Source organism: Manis javanica, chromosome 16 (assembly GCF_040802235.1).
Source record: "Manis javanica isolate MJ-LG chromosome 16, MJ_LKY, whole genome shotgun sequence".
In the NCBI taxonomy this organism is placed as follows: domain Eukaryota; kingdom Metazoa; phylum Chordata; class Mammalia; order Pholidota; family Manidae; genus Manis; species Manis javanica.
The window spans coordinates 53,690,478-53,718,360 of record NC_133171.1 but is presented as its reverse complement, the minus strand read 5'-3'; the positions used below and the strand labels follow the sequence as shown (position 1 = coordinate 53,718,360).

The 27,883-nt window shown below is 36.4% G+C and overlaps 1 protein-coding gene across 1 annotated transcript in view; it reads right to left on the bottom strand.

The window, feature by feature from the left end:
- Window positions 1-27,883, bottom strand: part of LOC108388041 (SUMO specific peptidase 6) — an 86,249-nt gene that overhangs the window by 7,097 nt on the left and 51,269 nt on the right. Inside the window, 10 exon segments of the mRNA XM_073224299.1 lie at window positions 2,577-3,007; window positions 6,075-6,167; window positions 7,124-7,246; window positions 15,016-15,132; window positions 15,261-15,370; window positions 16,684-16,907; window positions 17,859-18,053; window positions 18,457-18,490; window positions 22,442-22,612; window positions 25,382-25,614. Coding sequence (XP_073080400.1) covers window positions 2,577-3,007; window positions 6,075-6,167; window positions 7,124-7,246; window positions 15,016-15,132; window positions 15,261-15,370; window positions 16,684-16,907; window positions 17,859-18,053; window positions 18,457-18,490; window positions 22,442-22,612; window positions 25,382-25,614 — 1,731 coding nt within the window.

The window sequence follows — 27,883 nt, the reverse complement described above, 5'->3', positions numbered from 1 at the left end:
ATACAAAGCCTTAGGCTTTGTCCCATTGCTTTAAGTCATGCACTTCAATCGGAATTCACATTAAAGTGTATGAGATTACTGATCAAAGGAGAACTTTAAAAAATAGTTCTATGGAGATACAATTCACATACTATACAATTCACCCATTTAAAGTGTACAATTCAGTGGTTTTTGGTATATATGCACATATGTGCAACTATCTTCAAGATGTTTTAAACCTTAAAAGCAAGCCCTGTGCCCTCCAGCCATCACGCCCTTCTCCCCACATTTCTGCCCTCCAACACCCTGCCAGCCCTAAATAGCCACTAATGTACTCTATAGATTTTCCTGTCTAGGAAATTTCAGACAAAGGGAATCATATAATATGTGGTTTGGGGGATGCCTTCCACCTAGTATACTGCTTTTGAGATCCATCCACCTTGTAGCACATGTCAGTCCTTTGTCTCTTTTCACTGCCTAATAATATCCCACGGGATGAATATACATTTGATTATCCATTTGTCATTTGATGGATATTTGGGTTGTTTCTATCTTTCGGCTATTACAAATAACACTGCTATGAACATTCATGTATATGTTCTTGTATGAACATATGTTTTTATTTCTCCTGGGTGTACATCTAAAAACAGTTTCTAGGTCACATGCTGACTTTGTGTTCACCTTCTGAGGAGCTGTCAAACTGCCCTCACAGCGGCCGCACCATTTTGCGTTCCCACTAATAATATACAGGGGCTCCGATTTCTCCACATCCTCATCAATACTGACCAGGTTAGTGCCTGACTTAGTGGTTCCAGCCACGCTACTACAGGATTGAGAAGAATCTCGCTGTGGTTCTGTTTACACTTCCCTCATGACTAGTAATGTCCAGCATCTTCTCATACACTACCTGGCAGGGCTGTTTCAAAGGGAATGAGAAAATGGTGTACACCGCCTTGAAGGCTGAGTCTTCAGAATGCCCAAAGTAGTAATTAATCCCTATCATGACTGTTTACTGCCTCTTTTAACTTCTTTCTACTCAAGTACTAAAATACTAAAACTGAGAAAGAATTGCTACTTTGCCTATCTTCATTTCATATCCTGCTTGAAGAAACAGACTGGAAAAGAAAGTGAGCTGGAAAAGAGGAGGTATTTCTCTGCTTGTTTTTTGGTGCACTTTTTTGTACCATCTGCTAAATCTCCCCTTCCAGCCTCTTACCATGTGCCTCCCTCAGAGGGGCAAAGATCAGCCCTCCAGGACTCATGGCAGCTTCTCAAGAGCTTTCTGACTTACTGAGCTGGCAGAGGTATCAGAAGTGTGTTCAGCAGTTACAAGTTTTGATAAAGGTTCTTTCTGAATTCCTGATTTTTCAAGCTTTATACTGATTTTGAACTCCAAAGAAAATGTATTAGACTTATTCACTTTTTAATAAGTTTATAAAGCACATATTATAGCATGTTATGGGTGTTACAAGACCATTTTACTTTGGGTTGGAGAGATAACTATACAATTGATTAGATATGAAATTTAAGTATTTGAAGAGAAACCTGAGATATCTGTAACTAGTGCTGGGAATGTTGAACTCACTCAAAGAAAAAAAGCAGTATATTAGAACTCAAGGTGAATAAAAAAGCAGAGGTTGGACCAGTATCCTTCTTTACACTAAAAAATCCCAAGGAAGAGGGCAGAATAAGTAACTAACATTTAATTTGAATGTTAACAACTATTTTGGAAGAGAAACTTTAATTTCTGCTTATTGCCACTTGATCTCAATTTGCCCATCTGTAAATTGAGAAGACTGAACTAATTTGTCTTACTTATCTAAGATTGTCCAACTACTATTTATAATTTCCTGTGAAATAAAAAATAGATTGAGGTTCTTATAAATGGGAAATGTAGACCTTGTGGTACAATTTTAGAACTGTGCTCTAGAGGAGGTGGGGAAGGAGATGGACTGTAAGAAGGCACAAGGGAATTTCTGGAGTGATGGGAAGTTCTAAATCTTGATTGTTGTAGTAATTACATGACTGTATGCATTTATCAAAGCTCACTGAGCTAATCTTATAAAATGAGAGAATGTTACTGTAAGTAAATTATACCTCAATCAATCTGGCTTTAAAAAAACCTGCACCCTGAGAGCCAGGAAGGACGTGTGAAGCAGTGGTGACGGGGTGCCAGCCTCCCCTTCCATGCTGGAAGGCGATGGATGTCACCCAAAAATGAAACATCAGAATCAAGGAGCAGCAATATGTCACTTAGAAATGTGGACAGAAATACCCAGGAATCCAGTTGAAAGTGTTTGCTTCAGGGGAGAAGTGGAGAAGCTTTTAGAGCTTTTTAAGGCTTTGGATGTATTTGACTCTGTAATCTATGTACCTATATGTAACTATGATTTTTAAATCTTTAAGTTATTTTTTACAGTAGCATTTGTTCACACCTATTGGGCTGTCTTGAGTTTTTTTAATTGTGGTAAAATACACATTAAAATTTATCTTCTTAAACATTTAAAAAAAACTGCACCCTGAAATCTTAATCCTGTTTATAAAAATATCCAACTTATTTGGAATTCCTTGATTTTTTCAAAGTATTAGAAACATACCTGTATGGTGCATAGAACTTAAATATTCATTCTGTAGACCATTCTCACTTTTACTCCTATTAATAACTTTCTGGCATGCAGATTCTTCTTTATTCGATTCTTCATTTTCACTTGCAGTATGATTTATCTTTTCCAGACTACATTTCACACTGCACATGTTTCTCTGATAAGGAGGGTCACTTTCTTCCTGTTCAGCACTTAAATCAATTACATCTATGCAATGCTTTCTCTTTAGCATCTTCTTAAATACAGGCTTGACAGAAGAGTTTTGTGAACAACTGTCCGTTTCACTGGCTGAAGGAGAATAAATACAACTATCCTCTACAGTTGGACATTTTGGCATGACTGTATTTTCATGGTAATGAGGATTAGGTTCATACTTTGGTTTTTCCAAACCAGGGAAACATATAACAGCCAAAAACCAGTGTGCACTGTAAAAAACAAATGAAACTACTGAATACATTATTAGAAAAGTTTATTCTATTTGGCAACAAATATCAATTGAAATGTTTTTTCTAAAACTTTTGTGAACAAATTAAAAATGCCCAATATTTTCAATTCTGAAATTAATCCATTAAAAAAACACTGTTTATATGGTCATTGATTTATTAACAGAATACAATGTCTACTCAAAAATAACATAATTTTTGTTAAGAATTATGTATCCTGCATCCACTTTTGGAAGTGATCCTTTGAACCTTTTCTTGCTTTCCCAGTGAAAAATTCATCATTTTTTTCAGGCAACTTAACAACATGTAAATTATATCACTCTAATTCATCATTCCCATTTACCTTCCCTCTGGCTTATTCATGTCAAAGGACAGAAAATTAGCCTCAAGACCAAATTAGTCTAATTAGACTGTATAATAGTAAACATTTTGTGAATCTATTATATATAATATATAGCTTTTTCATCACATCTGTGTTTTTATTAATAAAGTAGGAATTGCTTAATACTGAAGATATGAAATCCTTCCTTGTCCAAACAGTAGGCCATGGGCCATGAGTAAGACACTGCACCACTGAAGTCGGCTACTGCCCACTAACCCAGGAAGAACTGCGTAAGGGCTCACTACCTGCTCGGCACGGTGTTATGTGCTAGGACAGGTCGTCAGAGAACTTCCTAACTGAGTGTATTTGTCATATAGAAGGGTGTCCAGTAGGTATTTGCTGATTGGAAAAACGAGTATCTTGACATGGATAAAAGTCATTCTGTGTTCTCATTTCTGCAAAACGCTAACTTCCCTGAGGTAATACTAAAACACAGCATTGGGTCTTCAGCAGACAGCCCAGGCTGAAAGGTCCGAGGCTGGCTTCAGGGCTGTGAGGCCAGAGGGAGGAGGCCTCTCTCTGTCAAGGGGTCAGCGTGAGCGGGCTCAAGGGGGGCCGGGCAGTGGGCGGGGCAACACCAGCTGCCTCCGCTTCTCATGGGAATACAAGGAGACGGAGCCACACCTCTATTTCAGAATACTAAAATGTGGAAAAGCGTGTTTTAAAAATTGATTGAATACAGTATAATACAGGGACTTTGTACCTACAGCTGTAACCTAAGTCTAACATATTTAACATTTCCGAGTTACGACAGACAATATGGATAAGCCATACATTTTCTGCTGCCTCACCTAAAAACCAGGGAAACTCTACCTTCACCCAGCTGAGAGGAGAAAGCTGCATTAGAGCCACTGAGGCCAGTTCAGCCTCTGAGAGCCAGAGCTTATATTTTGAGTCCTTTAAACAGCAGCTACACTGACCTTGAATCAACAATGAGAGGAGAGGCTAAAACAGGTAATTTCACTTATCTTATGATGTGGATTAGATTTAAATGTTATATTTCTGCTCCTTGTCAATTACTGGGACAATTTTTTAACAATAGCTTATAATCTTTCAAGTTTAAAGAAGTTAATGCCACCAAGAAAATTGAAAATAAAATAGATGACTAGTATATGGCAGCCTATCTAATATAATTATTAGTGTCTATGAATATTTATGGCTTTACCTCTTCAAAAAAAAGAGCCCTCATGCCTCATGCTGGAAGGTGACCCTTCTGTCTAGAAAGGGCACAGGTCTCCTCCTAGTCCTTCACAGGACAGTACACCTTTGTTCGCCACCTGTCACCAAGGTGAGAGAAGCAACATCGGCAGCTTCCGTCTGTGTGAGATACAGCGACCAAGTGGGGCGCACCTGGGCTGCCCTGAATTCTATTTCTATTGTGAATTTTCACAGTTCATTTCTGACAAATGCTGTGTATATCCTCCCTCTCACCTAGCAAGCAGCTCACACGTTGCTTTGTATGACAGATTAGTGTCAAAAAACCTTATTCTAAGGAGCATGAAGAAATCAAAGGTTAGTTTTAAACTTTATTATGATACTATGTTTGACTTAAATATATAGCTTTGAAGAAATTGGGCTTTTTAGCCATAACCAAATGTTTTAACCTAGCTCACCTATCTTTGGCTGGGCTTATTAGCACAGATTTTATGATAAAAGCATGATTTTTAAATAAACAGACTTTGATTATACTACAGAACAAATTTGCTTTTGGTAGTAAGAATAAAAAAAGAGCACATTCAGAAGCAAGCCTGGCATGGCTAGGCTTATCAGACATAAACAATCTTACAGAAACCAACCTCAGACAAGGTTACTCTGCACCCATGATAAAATGAGAAAAAGAAGGCCATTTTCCAATTTGTCTAAGCAGAGACAAACATGAGGTCACCGTGGAACCCCCAAAATACCAGCTATCTCCCTTTTTCGCTAAGTGAGTGAGTGCTGGCTCTTTACCCAAGTAACCACTGCTTCCTTACACCTTCCCCCAAATCTTCAAACCAAAGCCCACAGTCTGCTGTATGTTTTTCAAACACACTTTCCTGAGGGGCTCCGCGGTTGCCCATGGTGTGTGTTCTCCCCTGAATAAGTAATAAACCAAAGTTATCTTTGGCTGGAGGGCATGAGAAACAAAACCAAAATGAAATAGGACAACTCTCAACTCTAAATTATATAATAATACTATTCTACATATCATTGTGTCTCTAATCACTGAGGGAGAATAACAAAATGTTTATCCCATTTACTCCTAAAATCGTTTCAAGAAATCAGCTTTCTGGTTTTCAACTTGAGCAAAGGACAGAAATCCTTTGGTTTCTTCTTTTTGTTTAAGAGCCAAAATATATTTTAGAGATTCAAATACTGTGACCTAATCATCTTTTTTGTATAGTCTCTATAGGTTGTTTGCCAGGCCACAGAAACACCATTTTTAAAAAGTGACATTATTCCACACTGAATGAATACAATGGATTAGAAAGATCTGGCCCAGTGTTGTAAAATTCAGTACTGTACATGAGTCACTGCAGAACTCCATTAATTTTCATAAATAAGCAGCACACATACAGAACTATACAAATTTCAGACATAGGTTTAAAGATGGATGAATTCTTCACCTCATACACACATTTTCTAAAAACTGCCATCACATTCAACATAAAGGAAATTATGACTCACTCTTCATTAATGGGTACAAAAATAAAATCCTTCTCAAATATATCTACATGCCGGGTCCACGTTTTAACTCTCCCATGTCGCTTTTGCTGGATTCTGCAAGACAAGAGAAAAACTATCAAGCCTCTGAGATGTGCTACTGCTTGGGTTTATATGCAGCAATTTGTAAATACGAAGATTTAGATGTTAACAGAGCAAACAGTTGCATAACATGATTTAACAAGTTGCGGGAAGGAAACCGAACATCTGAGATGGAGCTAGGAGGCGCGAAACTGCTCATGACCGAATCTGGAAGAGAGAGACTGAGTTCCTGCTCCTACTCACTCGGTGGCCCGGCGGAGCCGGCACTCAGCTGTACCACATAGTGCACAGCACCCCACCCTGCTGGGGGCACATCAGATGTGCACCCTGGGATGACTGAGGGAAGAGCGCTGGAAAAGCAGGCATAATTGCACATTACAGAGGAGGACCAACTAACCCTGAGAGGCGCAATTAGCAATCTGTGAAATAGTAGAAAATATTAGTTATATTACACAGAGCTGCCATCAGTTCAAGACATTTAACAGCACATTACGACAAAAGAATGTACCAACTCTGTGCCTTTGACCAATCACCATCGAGCATCAGAGCCAGACACAGTCACTGCAATGACAGGTCATCAACAAAGCAGCTCAGGTCTAACACACAGAGTATTTTTTCCTAACAGGTCTTATAAGAATTATCCCAAGACCTTATTAAAAGTACAAATTCACAGGTTCCACTCTTAGGTATTATAGATGGAATACCCAGAGGAAAACAGACTAACCTGTATTAATTGAGTATCTAAGTAACTGTTTTTAAACTATCAGGCATATTTGGAAAATACTGATCTAGATATTAGATCTAAAACCTTTATGAATTCAAGGTATTCTTGAGGTTTTATAATAGTATGAATTATATTGATTTTGCTAATTGATTATAGAATTTAAAAACTGCCTAAATACAAACAATTTTACTAAGTTGAACTCGAGTGTCTTATTACATCTGTTGAATATTCAAAGAGATTGACTTACGACAGATTAGTTGTTTCATGAAGATTTCTCCTCTCTCTCTGATTAAGGTGTTTATAGAAAAAAGAACTGAATATATGTATTCGGTCAGCCTCTTCTTTCTTCAGTTTTTCAAGCACCAAGTATCTATTTTATAAAAAATAACTCTAAATATAGTATATTTAATAGTTTATACTAAAAATAGTCAAAATGATCAAGTGTCTCTTATGCACATCAATTTATTCCTTACAACTGAAGTTATTAGCAAAGTTTACTTCATATTCTTGACAACAATAATTACCAGATTACTCTCAAGTAATGAAAAGTGGTATCTGAGAGTAAAACTATGATCTGAAAGAGCCAATCTTTTAAAACAAGGGTACATTCATCAAACACTCATAGCAACATTATAACAACCAAAAATGTAAATGACAGAAATGCTCATCAACTGATGAAAGAAAAAATAAAACGTAATTTATCCAGAAAATGGAATATTATTCAGTAATCAAAAGGAATGAAATGCTGATCATGCTATTACAACAGAACCCTGAAAATATTATGCTAAGTGAAGGAAGCTCGTCACAAAGGCCCATAAACTGTAAGACTTTACACATAACATGAAATATTCAGAATATGCAAATCCACACAGACAGAAAGGAGAAATAATTGCCTGAAGTTGGAGAGCTACTGCTAATGGATTCTGGGGTTCTTCTGGGGGAGGAAAATGTTCTAATATTGACTGTGGTGATGGCGGTACAACTGTCTGAATATACTAAAACCCACTAAATTATAAACTTTACATAGGTGAATTGTATGGTATGTGCATTGCATCTCAAGCTATTATCTTTGTGTAATGTTTAGTTTTAAACAGTTAATAAATGATGCATATTCTGGTTTTTACAAAAAAGAAGAAGAAATAGAACCTGCACAGTGGTAAGGTTGTAACAATGACTCATGATAGGGACCTCGCATGAGTTCTAGTTTTCCCTTGCCTTAGTTGTTCCTCTATAGGTCTATATCAGAACAAACAGCACTGGTTCTTTACATCACAAAAGTAAACTATGATATGGTAAATTTGTCTATGTCCCAAACTCCCACAAAGGAGTTATGCAAATTCATGCTTATAACCATATTTTTTATTAAAGTGAGGACAGTCTGAGAGCCTTGTGATATCTGCACAGAAACAGCAAATGTCCCAAAGAGCACATCTTCGAGATGTGTCACTTTTATCATATTTGTTAATTATAAAGCTCAAGTGCTGATGAAAAAGATGTAACTTGCAGACTTCTTGCTTTAAGACAACTCAGTGTGGCCCCACAAATGATATTATAAGGCAATGAATCAGCTCATGACAGTTTAACACAAACTGCTGACTTCTACAATAGTATCTTCAAATCAGAGCATGTAGTGAACAGATCAGATTTGAATTTAGGGAGACCGATACCATAATGGAATAACCATGCAGCTTTTACCAGCCCAAATTACAATGGCCCCTTTGTAAAACTAAAATAAATAAACAAAGTGCTAATTCAACTTAAAAAGTTATTTGTGATTTAAGAAAACCAACTTTCTACTTTCTACATAAACAAATCCATGAATGTTAAAGTAATTTGTTTTGTCTTTCTGTTCTGATAAACATACATAAACCTTTCTGTGACTATTTATAGGGGTTTAAATATATATAGTTCTGGATTTTTTATATATGTGTGTCAGAACTACTGATTTTAATTAGAATAGCTATAACTCTCAATTTAGAACTAAAGGGAAAATCCAAATTTATTACAAAAAACTTGTGGGAATTTCTCCCATTTATGAGCATTTTTTCTTCCAGTGTATAAATCACTTAAATAATGATGTCATGGTAAAGCTGTTCATTTGCCATTTCATAAAAGTAGACAATCTAACAATCAAATCATGACTTCTTTAAATGTAGGATGAAAAGATGACTTTAAGGTAATTTGCAACCATATGTAATTTAGAAAGTAATTTTTACTAAGATAATTTTCTTCTTTGCATTTTGTTAACATTCTCCAGATGCAAAGCCCTTCTACTTCTTGCAATTTAGGCATTTATTTAAATGTCTGTTCCTGCCTTGTCAAAAAGGAGGAGCAGTTCTGGTAGCAGCCATCTTACTTATTTTTAAAATGAAGTTTTAAAAAAAGTTTCCTCTTTTTAACTTCTAACAAATATAACAGATTTCTTTCTAAATGACAGATTTTGTTAGGTTTTCTTCTTTATTTGGAATACTAATTTGCATCAGAAAGGCAAAACTTGCAGACAGTGTAATTTTATTGAAAGAAATTTGTTTTAAAGTATAACTATAAAATGTCAAGAGGCCTCCTGAAAATATAAAGAATTTCAAGAGTATAAACAAATGACTATAAAATATCTACTGCAAAAAAAAGTGTAGATTATTTAAGTATGAAATAGAATAAACTAAAATGTAAACAAAATACAGGAGTTTAACCTGTTTTGTAGATTCAACTATGATTTTGAAAGCAAAAAGAAATTTTTTAATGTAAAGACATTAAACAGGTTCAAAATAAAGGGGTGAAGAAATACACATTGTGCAAACAAATCAAAAGAAAGTTAGAATAGCTACATTCATTTGGAAGTAGGCTTATGAACTAGGATATTGTCAAGGATAAAAAGAAATACTACATGATAAAAGGATCGACTCTGCAAGACACAAACCTATATGTGCCTAACAACAAAGCTTAAGAATACATAAAGCAAAAACTGCTAAGATTTGAAAGGAGAAATAGATGTATCCACAATTATTGTTGGAAATCAATAACCTTCTCAAAAGCTGACAGAACAAGTAGGCAGAAAATCAGTGAGGACAAAGGGACCCAAACAGTACTATCAAAAAATTTGACATAAATGATATTCACAGAGCAACACTTCATCCAACAAGTTTTGTTCACTACATTTGAACTTTTCAGTAGCTTGGCTTGTTAAGGTAGTATACATTAGAATTAAGAGAGAAGACCATTTTTAAAAATTATGGGAAAAAAAGCATTAACATAAAATTTCCAACTGGACCATTTTTAAATCTAGTTCAATATTGTTAAATATATACAAGTTGTTGTGAAACCGATCTCCAGAATTTTATCTTGCAAAACTGGAACTTGGTTATTAAACTACAATTTTCTTTTCCACTGTCCCTCAGCTACCAGGTAACCACTATTTATTTTCTTTTTCTATGAATTTGACTACTTGAGATACCTCATTAAGTGAATTCAGTATTTGTCTTTTTGTGACTTATTTCACTTTGCATCATCTTCCAGATTAATCCATGTTGTAGCATGTGACAGGTTTCCTTCCTTTTAAGGTGAGTATATGCTGTATTTATATATATGCCACATTTTCCTTATCCACTCTTCCATCAGTAAACATTTGGGTTGTTTCCATCAAGTATGAACAGTGCTACTGTGAATATGAGTGTGCAAATATCTCTGAGACTCTACTTTAAATTCTTTTGGATATATACTCAGAAGTGGGATTGCTGGATCATATGATAGTTCTAGTTTTAACTTTTTGAAGACCCATTATATTGTTTTCCATAGACTCTAGACCATTTTACATTCCCACCAGCAGTGCACAAGGGTTTCATTTTGTCCACATTTTCGCCAACACTAGCTTAGTTAGTTAGTTAGTTAGTTAGTTAGTTAGTTAGTTAACATAGTAGTCATCCTAATGGTATGTGGTGCTCAATGTGGTTTTCATTTGTATTTCTCTGATGACTTATAATGTCAAGGATCTTTTCATATGCTTGTTGGCCATTTGTATGAAGTAACATCTTTTGACTGAGCTATCAAGAACTGTTTGAACTTGTCCTTGAATGTGTCTCTTAGGTCTCAAAGGTGTCTACATCTGCAAAGTTAGGCAATTAAAGTCTAGAAAAGTTTTTCTTGCCAGCAAATCTTTGACACATTTTATAACATACTAAACTTATTCCATTACCATTAAATTTTGTAAAAGGAAAAGCAGTGCCTTTGAGAAGGGGATAAGTAGAGTTACATAAATAAGAATATATTACCCCCTGATGTTAAGTAGACCCTGTTGATGGTGGTATTGAGTTCTTCTATATGCCCTTGATGATTCTGTCTAGTTATTCTATCAACTGTTCAGAGAGAGGCATTGAAGTCTCCAGATATATTATGGATTTTCCCATTTCTCCTTTTAGCTCTATCAGTTTTTGTTTCATATATTTTGCAGCTCTGTTGTATGGCACATATCAGTTTAGGATTGCTAAGTCTTCTTGATGGATTCATATCTTCATCATTGTATAATGTCCCTTTCTATCCCTGGTAATTGTCTGTTTTGATGTTTACTTTATCTGATACTAAAATAGTACCTCCTGCTTTCTTTTAATATTTACATGGTATATCTTTTTCTACAATTTTCCTTTCAACTTGCATATATCATTATCTTTCAAATGAGTTTTCTGTAGACAGGACATAGTGGGGTTATGCTATTTAATCCTTTCAGCCAATTTCAGTCTTTTAATTGATATATTCAGTGCATTTAAATGGGATGTAGTTAGTGATGCACATACTATTTTCTAGTTCACTTTCTCTTTCCTCTGTACTCTTCATTCTTTGTTGAGCTTATTCATTAAAGTTTTTGTTATTATAGTTTCAGTTCTTAAATTTCCTATTCTTTTGTCTTTATATCCTTCTAATTTTCCACATTTCACACATGTTCATAATTTTTCACTGAAGAGTTTTTATTTTTTTTATGATGGATATCTTACAACATTGTCAGGTAATTCTAACATCTGTCCCATCTCAGTGGAGACTGTCTATTGATTGTCTTTTATCATTCAGTTTGAGAGCTCTCTGGTTCTTGGGTGAGACAAATACTTTTCAGTGGAAATCAAGACATTTTGAATATTAGGAGACACTGGGATGTCACTTAATTCTTGTGTTCCAGTAGGCCTCCTCTGGCACCACACCCCAGCGGCTGCAGTGAGCACCACCTCATTACTGTCAGGTGGGAGGAGAAGTTCAGTCCACCATTCCTATGAGAGGTGGAGAGGCTCCAGGCTACTGGCGGTGCAAATGGGAGGTTCCCCAGTAGGCCTGATGGGGGAGGGAGGGAGGGAGGGATCTCTCAGTATCCCCTAGGGACCAGGGTGTAAGTCCAGCTTTACTCAACCCTAACTAGCTTAAGGCCACTGTGACCTCACAGCTCCCCTCCGCCCTCACCTGCCTGTGCCTCTGCCGTGTTGATACCCCTGGACGTGCCCTCCTTTAACACCTCACCTGCCCTCAACAGCACGCTGTCACTTTCTGGCCTCTTCCTCTTGCCTCTCAAACACCTTCAGGATTCATTCATGGGGGCAGCTTTCCTCCCTGTCTCTCTCTTAAAATCTACTCTCTAGGTTCTGTCTATAGCTCTTTTTCTCATTCTGTGTCTGTACCTAAGTAATTTCATCCATCCTCATAATTAAAGTACCACTTCGAAAGTAAAGACTCCCAGCTCTGTATGTCACCAGACCAGAACTCAAGTGACCTCCAGAACCACAGAGTCAACTGTCCCTTTTGCAGAAGCACTGACATTTAAAGGGTAACTTGTCTCCCCCTCACCCAAACCTGTTCTGCTTCTGCAGTCACTGCTTCACTAGAGGCAAAATCACTTTGCAGGTCTCACTCATCAGAAAAGCAGGAGTTATTTGGCAGCCATTTCCCTCCTTAATATCCATTCAATTAGCCCTGGAGTTTTGTTAAACAACTCTGTTAAAACACTTCATTATTTCTTCTTCACTCCAAGTAAAATGTCTTAGACTTCTTATATCACCTTAAATTTCCTTAAATCATATTTCATCTAGACATCCACAATGAACATGCTTCTCAAAATTATCTTGAAGAAACCCAATTATGATATCATTTCTCTGATCAAAACCTCTCGCTCCTTATAACAAGGTTTTCTTTTCCCAGACTGTGGGTTGCAACCATTAGTAGACTATACAATCAATTAAACAGCTTTTAATAACTACGTTTTTAAAAAGTACTTGTTTTATGAAATATGTTTGAATAATCTAGAAAACCTGGAGAGCACTAGACACCGACAGTTGTTTTGTTTCATGTACACACCCATTATATATCACAAACCAGTAAACACATACAACTTTATACATGTATAAACACACTGCACATACATGTATATGCATGTGTACACTGGGTCATGATGGAAGCTCTTCCAGGAAGGCCTCTTGGTCCCTCACATTTCCCACCACCCCCGCAGAGAATAAAACATTACACTTCTGCTGTGTCTCTACCATGTTAATGCTTGTCAAAGCTTTACTCTCATGTTTGTGTTCCCTGTAAGAACATAAACTGCTAACACAGGAGCTGGCACACAGCTGCAACTTGGTGAACAATTTATTGAAGGAAATGACTGAAATCATACTTCTTTGCTTGCTCAGCAAACTAATATCTAATCTAGGACAGCAATTTTTTTTTATTTTGGTATCATTAATCTACAGTTACATGAAGGACATTATGTTTACTAGGCTCCCCCCTTCACCAAGTCCCCCCCACATCCCCATTCACAGTCACTGTCCATCAACATAGTAAGATGCTGTAAAATCACTACTTGTCACCAAGTTCACAGTCACTGTCCTTCAACATAGTAAGATGCTGTAGAATCACTACTTGTCTTCTCTGTGTTGCACAGCCCTCCCCGTGCCCCCCCTACACTATACATGCTAATCGTAATGCCCCCTTTCTTTTCTTCCTGCCTTTATCCCTCCCTTCCCACCCGTCCTCCCCAGTCTCTTTCCCTTTGGTAACTATTAGTCCATTCTTGGGTTCTGTGCTTCTGCTGCTGTTTTGTTCCTTCAGTTTTCTTTTGTTCTTATACTCCACATATGAGTGAGATCATTTGGTACTTGTCTTTCTCCACCTGGCTTATTTCACTGAGCATAATACCCTCTAGCTCTATCCATGTTGTTTGTGAATGGTAGGATTTGTTTTTTTCTTAGGGCTGCATAATATTCCATTGTGTATATGTACCACATCTTCTTTATCCAATCATCTACTGATGGACATTTAGGTTACTTCCATATCTTAGCTATTGTAAATAGTGCAGCGATAAACATAGGGGTGCATCTGTCTTTTTCAAACAGGAGTGCTGCATTCTTAGGGTAAATTCCTAGAAGTGGAATTCCTGAGTCAAATGGTATTTCTATTTTGAGCATTTTGAGGAACCTCCATACTGCTTTCCATAATGGTTGAACTAATTTACATTCCCACCAGCAGTGTAGGAGGGTTCCCCTTTCTCTACAATCTCACCAACATTGTTGTTTGTCTTTTGGATGGTGGCGATCCTTACTGATGTGAGATGATATCTCGTTGTGGTTTTAATTTGCATTTCTCTGATGACAAGTGATGTGGAGCATCTTTTCATGTGTCTATTGGCCATCTGAATTTCTTCTTTAGAGAACTGTCTATTCAGCTCCTCTGCCCATTTTTTAATTGGATTATTTGCTTTTTGTTCGTTGAGGTATGTGAGCTCTTTATATATTTTGGATGTCAACCCTTTATTGGATCTGTCATTTTCGAATATATTCTCCCATACTATAGGATACCTTTTTGTTCTATTGATGGTGTAGGACAGTAATTTTTAAAAGGCTTAAAACACTCTGACAATAACAACACAATAAGCTATCATTTATGGTCACTTTTCCTGGTACTTGACATGTGTTGTTATTTCATTCTCACAATTCTATTAGATACTGTTATTATTACCATTTTTAAAATGAGGAAACACAGAGACATAAATTACTTCCCAAATGTCACACAGTAAGTAGCAACAATGAATTAAAACCAATTTTTTACTCTAGAAAACAAAATTATACATTACAGAATGTTAAAGATATGCTAAAAGTTAGTAGAAAATTAACTTACTTCAAATAAAAGTCTATAATAATATCATTTAAAAATTCTCCTTCACTTAGACAGTACAGGTCCTCATTAGTAACAGAGATACCTCCCTTAGCTGGAGGTGGTGGGTAGACTATCAATCTGCAAAAAAATTTAAAAACACAAGCAAATAAATAAGTAAATATATATGCAAACACACGTGTGTATAACTGAAGTATAATAAAACAGACAAGAAATTCAGAGCATTCCAAACATGGAGCAACTCTCACTTCTCTACAGGGCCCATGAAGATGGTGTGAGTCTCTCCGGTTTCTTCTTCCTCATCAAAAAACTGGAATTCTTGTTTGTTTTTAAGTTGTATTTTAGATTCAAGGGACACCTGGTGAAATTCAAATCATCAATTCACAAAGTCAACTGAGAAAATTTAAATAGAGCAAGCACAAGGCAAGGAAAATGAAAATATGAATCTAAAAAGTACATGTGCTTTTTAACAATTACAAACAGCAAACAGGCAAAACCGGGGCCCACTCCCTTGGCACCCACAGCTTCTAAAACAGCAGCACTCTTCCCACTTTTTAACAATGGTTTTCTGGGTTTTGTCTAAGATCTCTACTATCAATATTAAATGAGATCATGTGAATAAAATCCAAAGAGCAGATACCCTGTTTTTTCTCCCAGGGGTGGAGGTCTGTCTAAACTCAGTGGCGCAGCCACCCATGGGGTACAGAGCTGAGGCCCGGGGAGCCCAGGCCCACGAACGCCTCCTCCAGACACAAAAACAAGTCTGTGGGCGCCGGTCACTGGCATCTGCACCCACCGCAGCCTCAGGCTCCAGCCACTCTTTTCTCTCCCTGGAACCACCTCCTGAGGCCGGTTCTGCCAGTGAAGGGGAACACCTCCCCTCCCTTCCTCTGCTCTTCTCCTTGACCCCCTAACTGTGTCAACAGCTTTTTTTCTGGTGAGGCCTTGCTCAACACCAACATGCACCTGATTTCCAAGTCTGTGCATAGGTTGAAAGATTTTAAGTATTTCTAAAAGTGAGCAAAATTCACCTGCTGTAAAGTGGCACAGAAATTTAGAGTATTTAAGTCACATTTGTGTCACTTAACATTATACTACGTGTTACAGTGGTACTGAAGCCCTTGGTTCAGATGGATTCGAGTTACCTATTGGATACATATATTGACAGTCAAGATCAAACCGTATATATTCTTCACTTGCCAAGCTTTCAAACACATATATGCATGTTATATATAAATGTACAATGAATGCACTGGGGACCAAAATTCCTGTATTTATATTGAAGCTGATGGCATCACTGATAACAACTAGCAAATTTAGGAAACAATAATAATCGGTTTGAATATAACCCTGTTTGTAAATGTAGGCTGAGAGTTGGAGGTAAAGAGAAAAGGATGAGAGAAAAAGAGACAGAAATTAAAGATAAGAATAGAGTGTGGGAAGAAAACTAAAAATGCCTATACCAAGTTCTATTTGCGACACAAATCACCTACCCACCATTCGTGTTTTGACAAAAGTAGTTTACAAATGACATATAAAAAGCAAGTAATTCTGAAATGGAATTATTAAAAAGATCTAATTCCAAAATGAGAGGTAAAATAATGTAACATATTTCCCTTTCATGCTGTCCATCGTTTAAAAGTACATTGAAAAATTTAAAAACATAATTACATTGTTTTGGTTTTCCTCTTGTACACAACTTTCTTTGATGCTCTCTTCATACGTCCTTGTACAGGCAACAAGCTTGCTACTGGCTTCTTCAAAGGGAATTTTCGCAAAAAAATTGGACACATTATTCTTTATACCAATTTCAGTAATGATATTTTCAAACACCATGTTGGCCTGAGGATCTAGGCCATTTTGAAAAATTAAAATGATGTACTGTTCTTCCAAATCTGAAAAGAAATCAATATAACTTACAAGTTTAGAAGGAAAAAATAAGCAGACATTAGAAAAAGAGTAACAACTAGGTATTTCCAAGAGTATCACGAGAAAACCCAGTGTACGTGCTCCAAGCAATGGTGGCACACAGTGGACGCACACAAGCACTGGACCGAGGACCGGCCAGTTTCCCCTGACAGTGTCCCCGAGTTCTGAAAGGGGAGGAATTGCAACACCCACTAGCGGCAGCTCAAGAGCCAGTCTATTCGTGGATGTAACTAATTCACCTCATCTACCAGAATGCAAATAGAATTATGGTTTTAAAAACACATCAATTAACATTTTTGTCAAAAACAAATAAGAAACTGCCTTTTTGTTCCATCACCTCAGAAATTAACTGCAAACACTGCTGTCACTGACGCGCCAGCTGTAGCGATCATCCTTGATCCATCAGGAAGCGGAAGCAGCAACTACCGCTGAGCATTTATTTCACAGCTAGTCGCGCGGGGCCATAAATGGTAAGAAGGGAAGGGAAACAAACTAGAGAACCACATCTGTTGGTGACAGAGGATGAAGACCCATTCTTTGAACTTGCAAACTTCCTATTCAAGCCAAGTTTCAAGGCCTCCAGATTTGTATGGTTGATTTATACTTGGCACTCTTTATCAGTTCATTTTTAAAAAATTCATTTTACTCTGATTATATAGTGTTCAAAAAAAGAGTGCAAATCTTTTCAGTTTTAACCTGTTTTGAAAACTTTCTAAATGGATTAAGTTGGTTTTATTTTCAGAGCTCCCAAAACTTGTGGACTTTTCTCCATCTGTTAATGGGGGCAGTAATATCTACCTTACAAGGTCCCTGTAAGGACTGTAGTAACACGCACCAAAGCATCTATCAAGTGCACACTCACGTTCTGCTATTCAGTGTATTCTATGGATTACTATAATCTGTTCTACATGACTTACTTGCCATCTTATTCACTCCTTTAAGATCACTCCACATATGATCCTCCGCGTTCACTGGCAGCTGCATGATCAGCTTCTTATAAACTGCTGGTATTGTCTGGAGAAACACTACTGGTAATTTTCGGACATTACACCATTCACATTTAGTTAGATCAGAGGTATTTAAAGTAATCGCTACACGATCACTTTCTGGTTCTGGGGGAAAACAAATGGAAATGGAACGGAGTCAATTATTAAGAGGGCAAAATGACAAATGCAGGAAACTGAGAAAATACAAGTTTAAAGTTAAGCACATATTCATTATGCTCTGTAAATAGTAACTCTAGCGGGAAATGTAGAAAAATCTTTTTAACTATTTCAAAGAAGCTTCTATTTTTTTTCCAAATTAAAAGAAGATTCCAGAGAAGTATACTTATAAAATTAAACATAGGTTTTATGATGTTACAGAATGAAATTATACAGATACACACCCTTTGTTAAGATAAATGTAATAACAAATCACCTCAATGAATTCTATGAATATCATTTTAATTTCTATTCCTGTAAAGTGTTTAGTGTAAACAAAGCTTTAGTGAATAAAAAGACATAAAAAGCTTACCTTCTATCTGTATCTTGATAAAATCTAAACAAAACTAAAAATAAGATATATTAGTACCGATCATATACTTGTGAAGATTTTGCTGCCAACTCCTAAATGGCATGTTATTTCAGTCTTAAGACTACAGAAGGCAGAAATGGAACATCTACCATGTGCTTAAATATGAGCTATTCCCCCCTCCTAATTCTCTCTCAAAAAACATGGGCTTCCCCTTTTGTATTCAAGTACTTAGAACATTTTTATTACTGCTTCCCTTTCAACTTCAAAGAGATGTTGAGAGAATATTACAACAACCTGAATATTCCATACCTAGATTTCCTGTTAGTATCTCACCATACCTACTCTATCATTCTTTCTATGTATGTATATGTACATACTCCCTTTTGCTAAATCAATACACACATATCTCAAGAACAAGGGAATTCTCCTTTGCAGCCCAAATATCTTCACCACATCTAAGAAAATCAAGATTAACCTCACCTGACATAGAGTTCCATATTGAAATTTCCCAGCTGCCAAAAATTGTCCTTTATTGCTGTTTTAACTTTTCCCCAATCCTTAATTCTATCAAGATTATACTACATTTGCCTCTTTTGTCTACTCCAGTCTAGATCAGAAACCTGCCTCCCTCTTTTCTTCATGACATGGCCTCTGAAGAGTTCAGTTTAGGGTCTACAAAATGTACAACATCCTAGACTTGCGTTTCCTCAATTTTAAACTCAGGTCACTCTTTTCCAGCAAAAACCATCACATCAGTGACAATTTTGTACCTCCTACTTTATCACACTGGAAGGCAAAAGATGTCAGGCTGTCTCACTATCGATACAAGTTTAATCACTCGGCAAGACAGTGTGCCAGGACTTTCCACTGTAAAATACACTTTTCCCTTTGTAATTAAATAATAATCCATGGAGAGATACTCGAAAGATTGTTACTTTTCTTAGTAATACTCTGTCCAAATGTTTTAGCATCAATTGAAGATCTTGTGGTCTGAACTGGCTATTGCTGATGATTATAAAATGTTGATTTTCAAACTTTTTTAATATGGAGAAGACATAATTAGGCCTAATATATCCTGAGCTTATTATACTCATTTTGTGTCTACATAAGAGAACTGAATAAAGAGATAAGAGCTTCAAAATGCATTAAAAAAAGTAAGTTGGACACAATAATTCGCAATCACAATATAAGTCAGTCACAGGGACGGTAGTACAGCATGGAGAATACAGTCAATGATCCCGTAACATCTTACTGCATAGATAGTAACCGCACTAGAGGGGGTGAGGGTTTAGTAATATGAGTAACTGTAGAACCACTGTGTTGTGTATTTGAAATCAACATAAGATTATATATCAATGATACTTTAATAAAACAAAGGTAATTTGGATTATCAAAAAAAAGTAAGTTGGATTAGTATGTAGTGGGATGAACAGATATATGAAAAGCAAGTCTAGGAAAATGGTAATGGCAGAAAGTAGCTGGGATTTTATGAGTGCTTACTTTAAAATTTTTTTCAACTCTGTTTGAAAATCTTCACAATGTAAAAAAAGGAAGCAAGAAAATACATAATAAATTTTAGTAATTATTACAATAATTGCAAATTCTAGAATGTCACTAAACGCAATTTCTAAAGATTGTGTTTGAAAGTAATATGTTACTTGGTATTACTGGAAAGTAACATTAATTGGGGATATCAAGAAAGGTACTGTAGCCTGGGAAACACTCAACACACACAGGAGCAGAAGTTACATGCTTTAAAAGGTCTATTAGATAACTCAAAATATGGCAATAAGGATGACTTAAAAACTAACATGGAAGCATTTTAATAAAATTGTTGCAGGAAATGTAGCGGCACAAGATGTAGGAATAAAAAGAAGCATGTCTAAGTATTTGTCATTCTAACATTTGTGTATACCTAAGTGATACCCCCAAGAGCTTCTCGACTTAAGCTGCCATAAACCTTGATTTTTTATCTTCTCAATTTTCTCATTGGAAAAATGAGGAACTGCATTATATTCCTAATAATGGAAGCCATTTTCCTATTAAACATAAGTATTTAGTTTTAAATAACATTAGCTTTTCTAGATACTGCCAAATTCTAATGCTGAGGGGATTTAAAATAATTCACCTAGTAATAATGATACATTTAAAATAGTAAATGATTAAAAAATGTCTCAGATTAATCATGACAAAGCAGATAAATTATTTCACTACCAAATGTAAGTATGTTATGCTAAACAAGGAACTGTCAAATCATTTTTTAGCACACTATCTGCAGAATGTACAGATCCACTATTCTTCTCTTCCTTCATCAAAGAATGTTCTTTTGGAAAATCCTATAGAACAAGGAAGGTTAATACCACAGACTGAAAACTTCTACACTGTAAGCACAACTATTTTTTGGCTGAGATATTTCATTTAGCATTTTTAACAATAAAAAATCTGTATCAACACATTTATATTTTACATACTGTCCTTTAAAGTAAGTTCACAGTTTTCTTCACTAGATTATATAAAACCTAACTGGTAACTGTCATGTAAAAAGCATTATGTTCAAACACTAATATAGTTCTTGATAGGTAGCCTTGAGACTAAATACTCAGCTTTTAGCTAAATGTCTAAATTACCAGCAAAATCTTGATCATACTAAAAAGTCCTGAATAACTGTTAATTTGGGAAAAAGCCATAAAACTTACATTTTTGAGATATAGTGACACAGAATGACATTTTTGTTCATTGACAGAAGCTAGGAAAAATAATCTCTACTATGAAGGTTTGTAACAAAACACAAACTTCATAAATTCCTGACAATACTGACAATATGTTGCAATGTTACCAGGCAATTAATGGATAGACATTCTATGCATAATTTGCTCTGAGTCTCTGGAGTACTTCTGAAATGCTCTAGCTCTAGGGTTTAAGTTGTGAGTAGGTTGAGTTTTTGATGAAAAAAGAAAAAAATGCTAGTTTCTCACACAACTTTCCTGATAAGAAATCATGCCCACATTTCATTTTCTCCTAAAAACTAACATATAAAGTTCCCCCCCCCTTCTGATCATATTGTATCCTAGAACCATGATTCCTAGAAAAGAAGTACTACTTATCAAGATTGAAACAATAATAATAAAACCACCGTTTAACTTTCCTAATGTGACACAATGTGCTTTCTGGAAGACAGTGTTTTATGTATAAAGGATAATACTAGGAGACAGAGTGTGGGAAAATAATTGACAACAGTCAGGGAAGTCAAGTAAAGGCATTTAAAAATAAAGCTTATAAAATAAACTCAGTGCTACAGGGAGACTGACCTACCAACAACGTACAGATACTCTGGGAGGAGGAAAAATGATGACTAAGAAGGCTGGGTGATGACATCATGTAACTAAGAGGACATTACATTAAATCTCCTCTACAAGAAGCATTAAAATTTCAGTCAGGAAATCCACATTTGAATTGAATTGGGGGCAGCAGACTAGTAAGTATGACAGGTAAGAAAAAAGGATCACAGAAGTGCAGTGCCTCTTGGGTGGCCATTGTAGTTCAATCATCTGTTTCTAGGAGTCTTAGAAGACATTTTCCAGCAGACCCCAAAGCTTCGGGATCCTCTTTCTCCCATTACAGTTCTTTAAGATACTCTCTTCATGCACTGAATTGGTCTAAGAATGACACAGTCACACACTAGGGGGATTTCTAACCCAGGAGAACAGCATCTTCCTAGGATGAATTTGTCACTAATTTGAACATTGCATTTTGATTAATTTTTTTACCCACTGATTTTTATAGTGAGGAACTATTTATAACTTTATATTACCCTTTTATCATTCATACTTGTTTATACTTTTAAAGCAATTTGAAACCTTGAAATAATTTTGATCTATTACATTAAGTATTTCAGCTTACAATTTAAGAATATTACACATTAGCTTTAGCCATGGAATTTTGCCTCTTATAACTGGGACAGTAGAGACCTTGAGAATGTACTTACAATCACAGGCTCTATCAATAGCCGGAAGAGTGTTCCCACTTGTATGCTCCGACAATTCAAAACGATGCTCTCAAAGGAACTCGGGCAGTTTAAAGTTACAGGATCAAGTGAAGCTTCTTGAGAAGTCACCTTGCGACGTTTTAGAGGTGTGTTGACAATAGAATTACCAAACTGAAAAGGGAAATGTTCACGGAATAAGTCACTAAAACAAGGCCGCCAACTAAGCATACACAACGCAAGAAGACCCGCCACAGAGAAGTGTGGTCATCAGGACGTCACACAGATTCACTGTAGCACGTCAGATGGGGTACACCCCCTTTAATGATCTAATCATTTTGAACATTAGTAACAACTCCTTAGGTTCTGGTGTCCGACACTGTAAAGCCAAAGAAAGGCAAGAGTGGCTGCCCAGTGAGCCACCGCAGAGCAGCAGGGCCGCACCAGGCCCCACACAGGGGCGCGCGGCGGGAAAGCTGGCGAGTAACTGGCACTGCGGGTGCCTTGAATTAAATCAGCAATTCTTTAGAGAACAGGTAATTTAGGGGAATGGTCATTTACATTACAAAAGAATGCTTCTTTATATATTTAAGGATGTTAAACTACTTTATCTGTTAAATTAAGCTTTCAGTCACTTCCAAATGTAAAGTAATCATAATATGATATTTCTCTAAGTATGTAATTTAAGCGTAACTAAAAGTAATTGTTAAAAGCTTTATTATTACAAGGATAAAACATACTCCTGTCAGAAAACAAGTGGAAAATCATCCACTACATCGAAATGGGCACTTATCCTATTCTCCCATTAGAGACAAGGCTGTGATCTATAACCCTGCAAAAAAACAGGTATTAAAACAAAATGCTATATATATCACACACACAAATATTTATTTCTGTAAACTGCTTTTTCAGGTTTAAAAGTTTATTATGAACGTTTTCTCAGATTATTAACAGAAACCTATTAGAAAGGTTTAAAAACTTTTTTTAGCTTTGGAATTAGTTCTTCACATGAGACATTATTTAGCTCAACACAACACAGATAACTGGGGAGCTGCTCCAGGGGACCCCACAGCGGAGGGGCCGAGTCTAGAACCGGGCAGCCCGCACCGTCCTGGGGAGCCTTAAGGGCTCTTCCGCGGGCCAACATGAAAACTCCTTCCCACACGTGCATTGTGGAAATCCCTTAGTTGGGTAGCACCCCCGGAGGAGGAGGGCTGGCCCCCTGAGACCTTTCTGACCTCCCCCCAGGAAACACTATTCTCCAAGTAGCATTTCTGCAGCTAAATCCTGGTGTATATAATTACTGCCAAATTGCACTCCAGCATAGTTATGCCAGTGTACTTACCCAGTATTCCATTTCTCCAAACACTAACCAAGATGAGATATTATACTTTTGAAAATTTCAGCTAATAAAATAGTAATGTAAATGAAATTCTTTAACTCCACTGGCAGGTCTTTACTTTTTTTAATTCTATCGTTTGCTTTACTCATTTTTCTACAGTTTGCGTCTATAAAGGACCGACGCACACTGTGTCACATAGTTCGCTCTTTATTCCCATTTGCACTTACATCAAATTTCCGTTGATGGTGTTTTGTGCACTATTCTACACTTTCCTTTTAATCAAATATATTTATCACTTCATTTACTACTTCTGCTTGTGCCGCAATGTCTGGAAAGGCATTCCCCAAGATTATAGTAAAAACAGTAAGCAATCTTTTTTCTATGATAATTAAAGTTACTTTTTGTTTTTCATTTCTTATGGTTCTCTTTTTAGCAACAAAGTATGTATGTTTCTATATTTTTATCAATATTCCAAAATTCCTGACATATATATGCACATATATACATGTATATATACTTCTTCACAACTTTTTTCTTAAAAGTTTTTACAAATTTAAGAAAAATATGCATGTATTTCCGCATCTGGGTATTCTGATTCAATAGAACTGTATAAAAATCTTAAAACATTGACAGAGCTCTAATTTTTATTGTCAATGGCTGCAAAATAGTTCACCATATGGATGTGCCGTATTTCTTCAGCCATTTCCACACTAACGGGCAATTACTTTTCCTGCAGCTGTTCTGCCAATAATCATGTTTATAGACACAGTCTTACAAACTGGAGGGGGATGATTTCTTTGAGATTGAGTCCAGGGAATGAATTATTTGGTCATTCGGTATACATTCAAAAAAATTTAATACACGCCATTACACTGTTTTCTCAAAAGGCCATTAACAACTTTCTTTTCCATCAGCAAATTAGCAAAGTACCCTTTCCCTTGGATTCTTGCCAGCAGTACATTTTAATTGATTTTATATTGATTTGGAAGTCTGTCAAGCATATGGTTGTATCTCATTTTCTCTAACTTGCACTTCCTTACTTATCTGCACTTTTCATGTGGGAGTTTATTATCTGAATTTTCTCCTCTTTTTGACTATTTCTTTTTTCATTTCTTTTTCCCTCCAACTTTTAAGAGTTGTCTATTTAGAGTTATTAAAGCAGTTATAATACTTGCATTACAAATAGCCCTCTCTAGATCTATTATCTGTTATATAGTTTCTGTTCTTTTGCCATCTAACAATTTGAAATTTTCATATAGTAAAATATAAAACAGAACATAGTCAAACATCATAGTAAAATACATCCAAGGTAAAATGACTTCTCCCTGTCCACTAGATTATATGAGTACACTTTATAGTTGTAGTTTGCTGTAAGGATGATGGAGTTTCTTCTTGGTGAATTTTTTACACTTTAAGTCTTTAACTGAAAATTATTCTCATGCATTTTTTAATGTTCTTTCAAATAATCTTCCAAGTGGAATTTTAAGCCCCACTTAAAGAACTACTCATCTTTTTCTCCTATGGATGCTGCCTATCGACAAAAAAATTATATTCCCAAAGGGAGACTTCATATGAACAATGTCAACCAACATGAAAAGCACCTGGTCTCTCATCCTTGCTTTCCATGGCAGCAGGACTAAGTTTGCCTCTGCGTCCGCAGGGCGACCCCCCAGCTCCTGCTCCGCTCCGCAGGGGTTCTCCTTTAGGGCTGCTTCTGCTTGCCCAGTGGACGGTGCAGGGGAAGAACATGCTGAATCAGCAGGTTGGGGAGACACGCTTTTTCTTCCCTTAGTCCTGTCATTGTCATCATCATCATCATCACTGGACAAAATGACTATAAAGAAAATGTTAAATACTTCAGGTGTTTCGTTTCTGTCAGTTAAATACGTAAATACATTACCAAGGTGGAAGGTAGACCAAATTTGCTTTGGATCTCCTCCAGATATGAGACTAATAAAAATGAATGAAGATAAAATAAGTTCTCTCTAATGAAAAGTTAAACTTTGAGGACAGTTAAAAATGAAGAAAGCATAAGAACTGGCTTTTTTTTTTAACAATATGCAAATATGAAATTGATTCTTAGTCCATCACCATCATCCACACAAAACACAAAACATACAGCAGAAACTAAATGTTCATTAGTAGGTCTATTTTAGAGTTCCAAAAATCTAAAATATGAAGATAATTTGCATACACACTGTTCACAAAATAGCACTTCAAGTGTATATGAAACTCCATGTGACCAAGTAATTTTATCTCACCCAGGAAATCACTAAAATCATCAGGCCTTGGGAGAACTTAGACCAGTGCCTAATGTTAACTAGATATTGAGAAAATGCATGCGGGCAAGACATCACAAAGGTATTTGCTCGTACACCTCAGTCATTACTGAATCTTACCAAACCTGCAGAGCCACCCTTGAGCCAAATCTTAAACCCTTACCCTGGTTTATAACGTACAAAATCCTGACCCTGCCTACTACTCCATTCTCTCATTCTACTCCATTTTCCTCTCTTTATGCTCCAGACACTCTAGCTATTTATTCTGTTCCTCAAACAGCACAAGCTTATTCCTGCCTTGACTGCAACTCCCCTAACACTTTGTAGTTCTGTCATAGTATCAGCTTAAATACCACTTTTTGACTGACTAATCAATCTGAATGTAAGCACACAGGTTCTTGCTTATTCACATCATCTGATTTAAATCTTGTGTTGTTTTTTGTTGTGGACATTTATTTGCTCTTTTGTCTCTCCCCACTGCATATACACTGTAAGGGATCACCTGGTTCACTGCTCCATTCCCAGTCTAAACTGTGCCTCGTAAAGAGAAAGCATTCAAAGATCACATGCTGTGGAATGCATGAACTCATAGGAGTGGTTTTCTTTTTTAGTATCCCAAACATAAATGCCTAATTGATAAGTTCTGAGTAATTACATACCCCAGAGAGGCTTCATTGCCACATAATTCCACCTGTCTTATTTTGCTAAGCAGTCTCAAAAGCAAATGCTAAAACTGGATCTTTCTTAAAACTGGTACTTTATTATTTTATTAACAGAAAACCTAAAAGGCCAGATTAGAAGGTCTAAGCAAATTTGTACATATTTGAAAGTGAGGGCTTTGCCACTTGCTAGCTGTCTGCCTCGGTTTCCTCTCTCTGAAACTGGGGACTATAGTGGTACCTAGTCAAAGGACTGTTGCAAGAACAAATGACTTAATAGGTAAATAAATTAATAACTTATTTTGCACAGTGCCTGACATATGTAAGTTTTTAAAAAGTCCAAGAACTGCTTATGTTGTTTATGAAAAACCACAGAAATAAGCGAGGCTTAGTGTTCTATCTACAACTACTTTCATGGAAAGCAGTTATGCTTCAAGGGCATTAAACCTTCTGTATCTACTGTATCAAAAGTTATTCTAAAACCCCAACTGCTGCAACAGACAGCACCGTACTACATGATTGTTTTATTAACTTAAAATAAATGAGGGTTGTGCTCAATGTCACCAGAATTGCAAAGCAAACGGAGTGTGAAAGATGACATTATATAGTTTAAAAAGTTAACTATAGCTGCTTTAATTCTATGTAAAACACACATTTTTCTCTATATATATCTAAGATTTAGGTCAGGGTCTGCTAAGAACTGAATTGTGTCCCCCCCTCAAAATTCCTCTGTTGAAACCCTAATCCCAATGTGACTACATTTGGAGACAGGGCCTAAGAAGAGTAATAAACGTTAGATGAGGTCATAAAGGTGAGGCCTCAAGGTGACAGCACTGGTGTCCCTGTAAGAAAAGAGAAGAAACCAAGAGATCATGCTTTTCCTTGCTGTGAAAGGACAGTGACAGGGAAGCCATCTGCAAGCCAGGAAGAGAGGCCTCACCAGACACCAATCCTGATGACACCTTGATCTTGGATTTCCAGACTCCAGGACTATAAGAAAATACATTTTTGTTGTTTAAGCCACTCAGTCTGGGGTATTCTGTTACAGCGGCCTGAGCAGAATACAGGGTATCTTTGTACTTAGATTCCAAACTTGTCCCCAGAGACACCAGCATGTCTTCCTCCTCACTAATTCACTGTTCAGAAGCTCCTTTATCAAGAATGC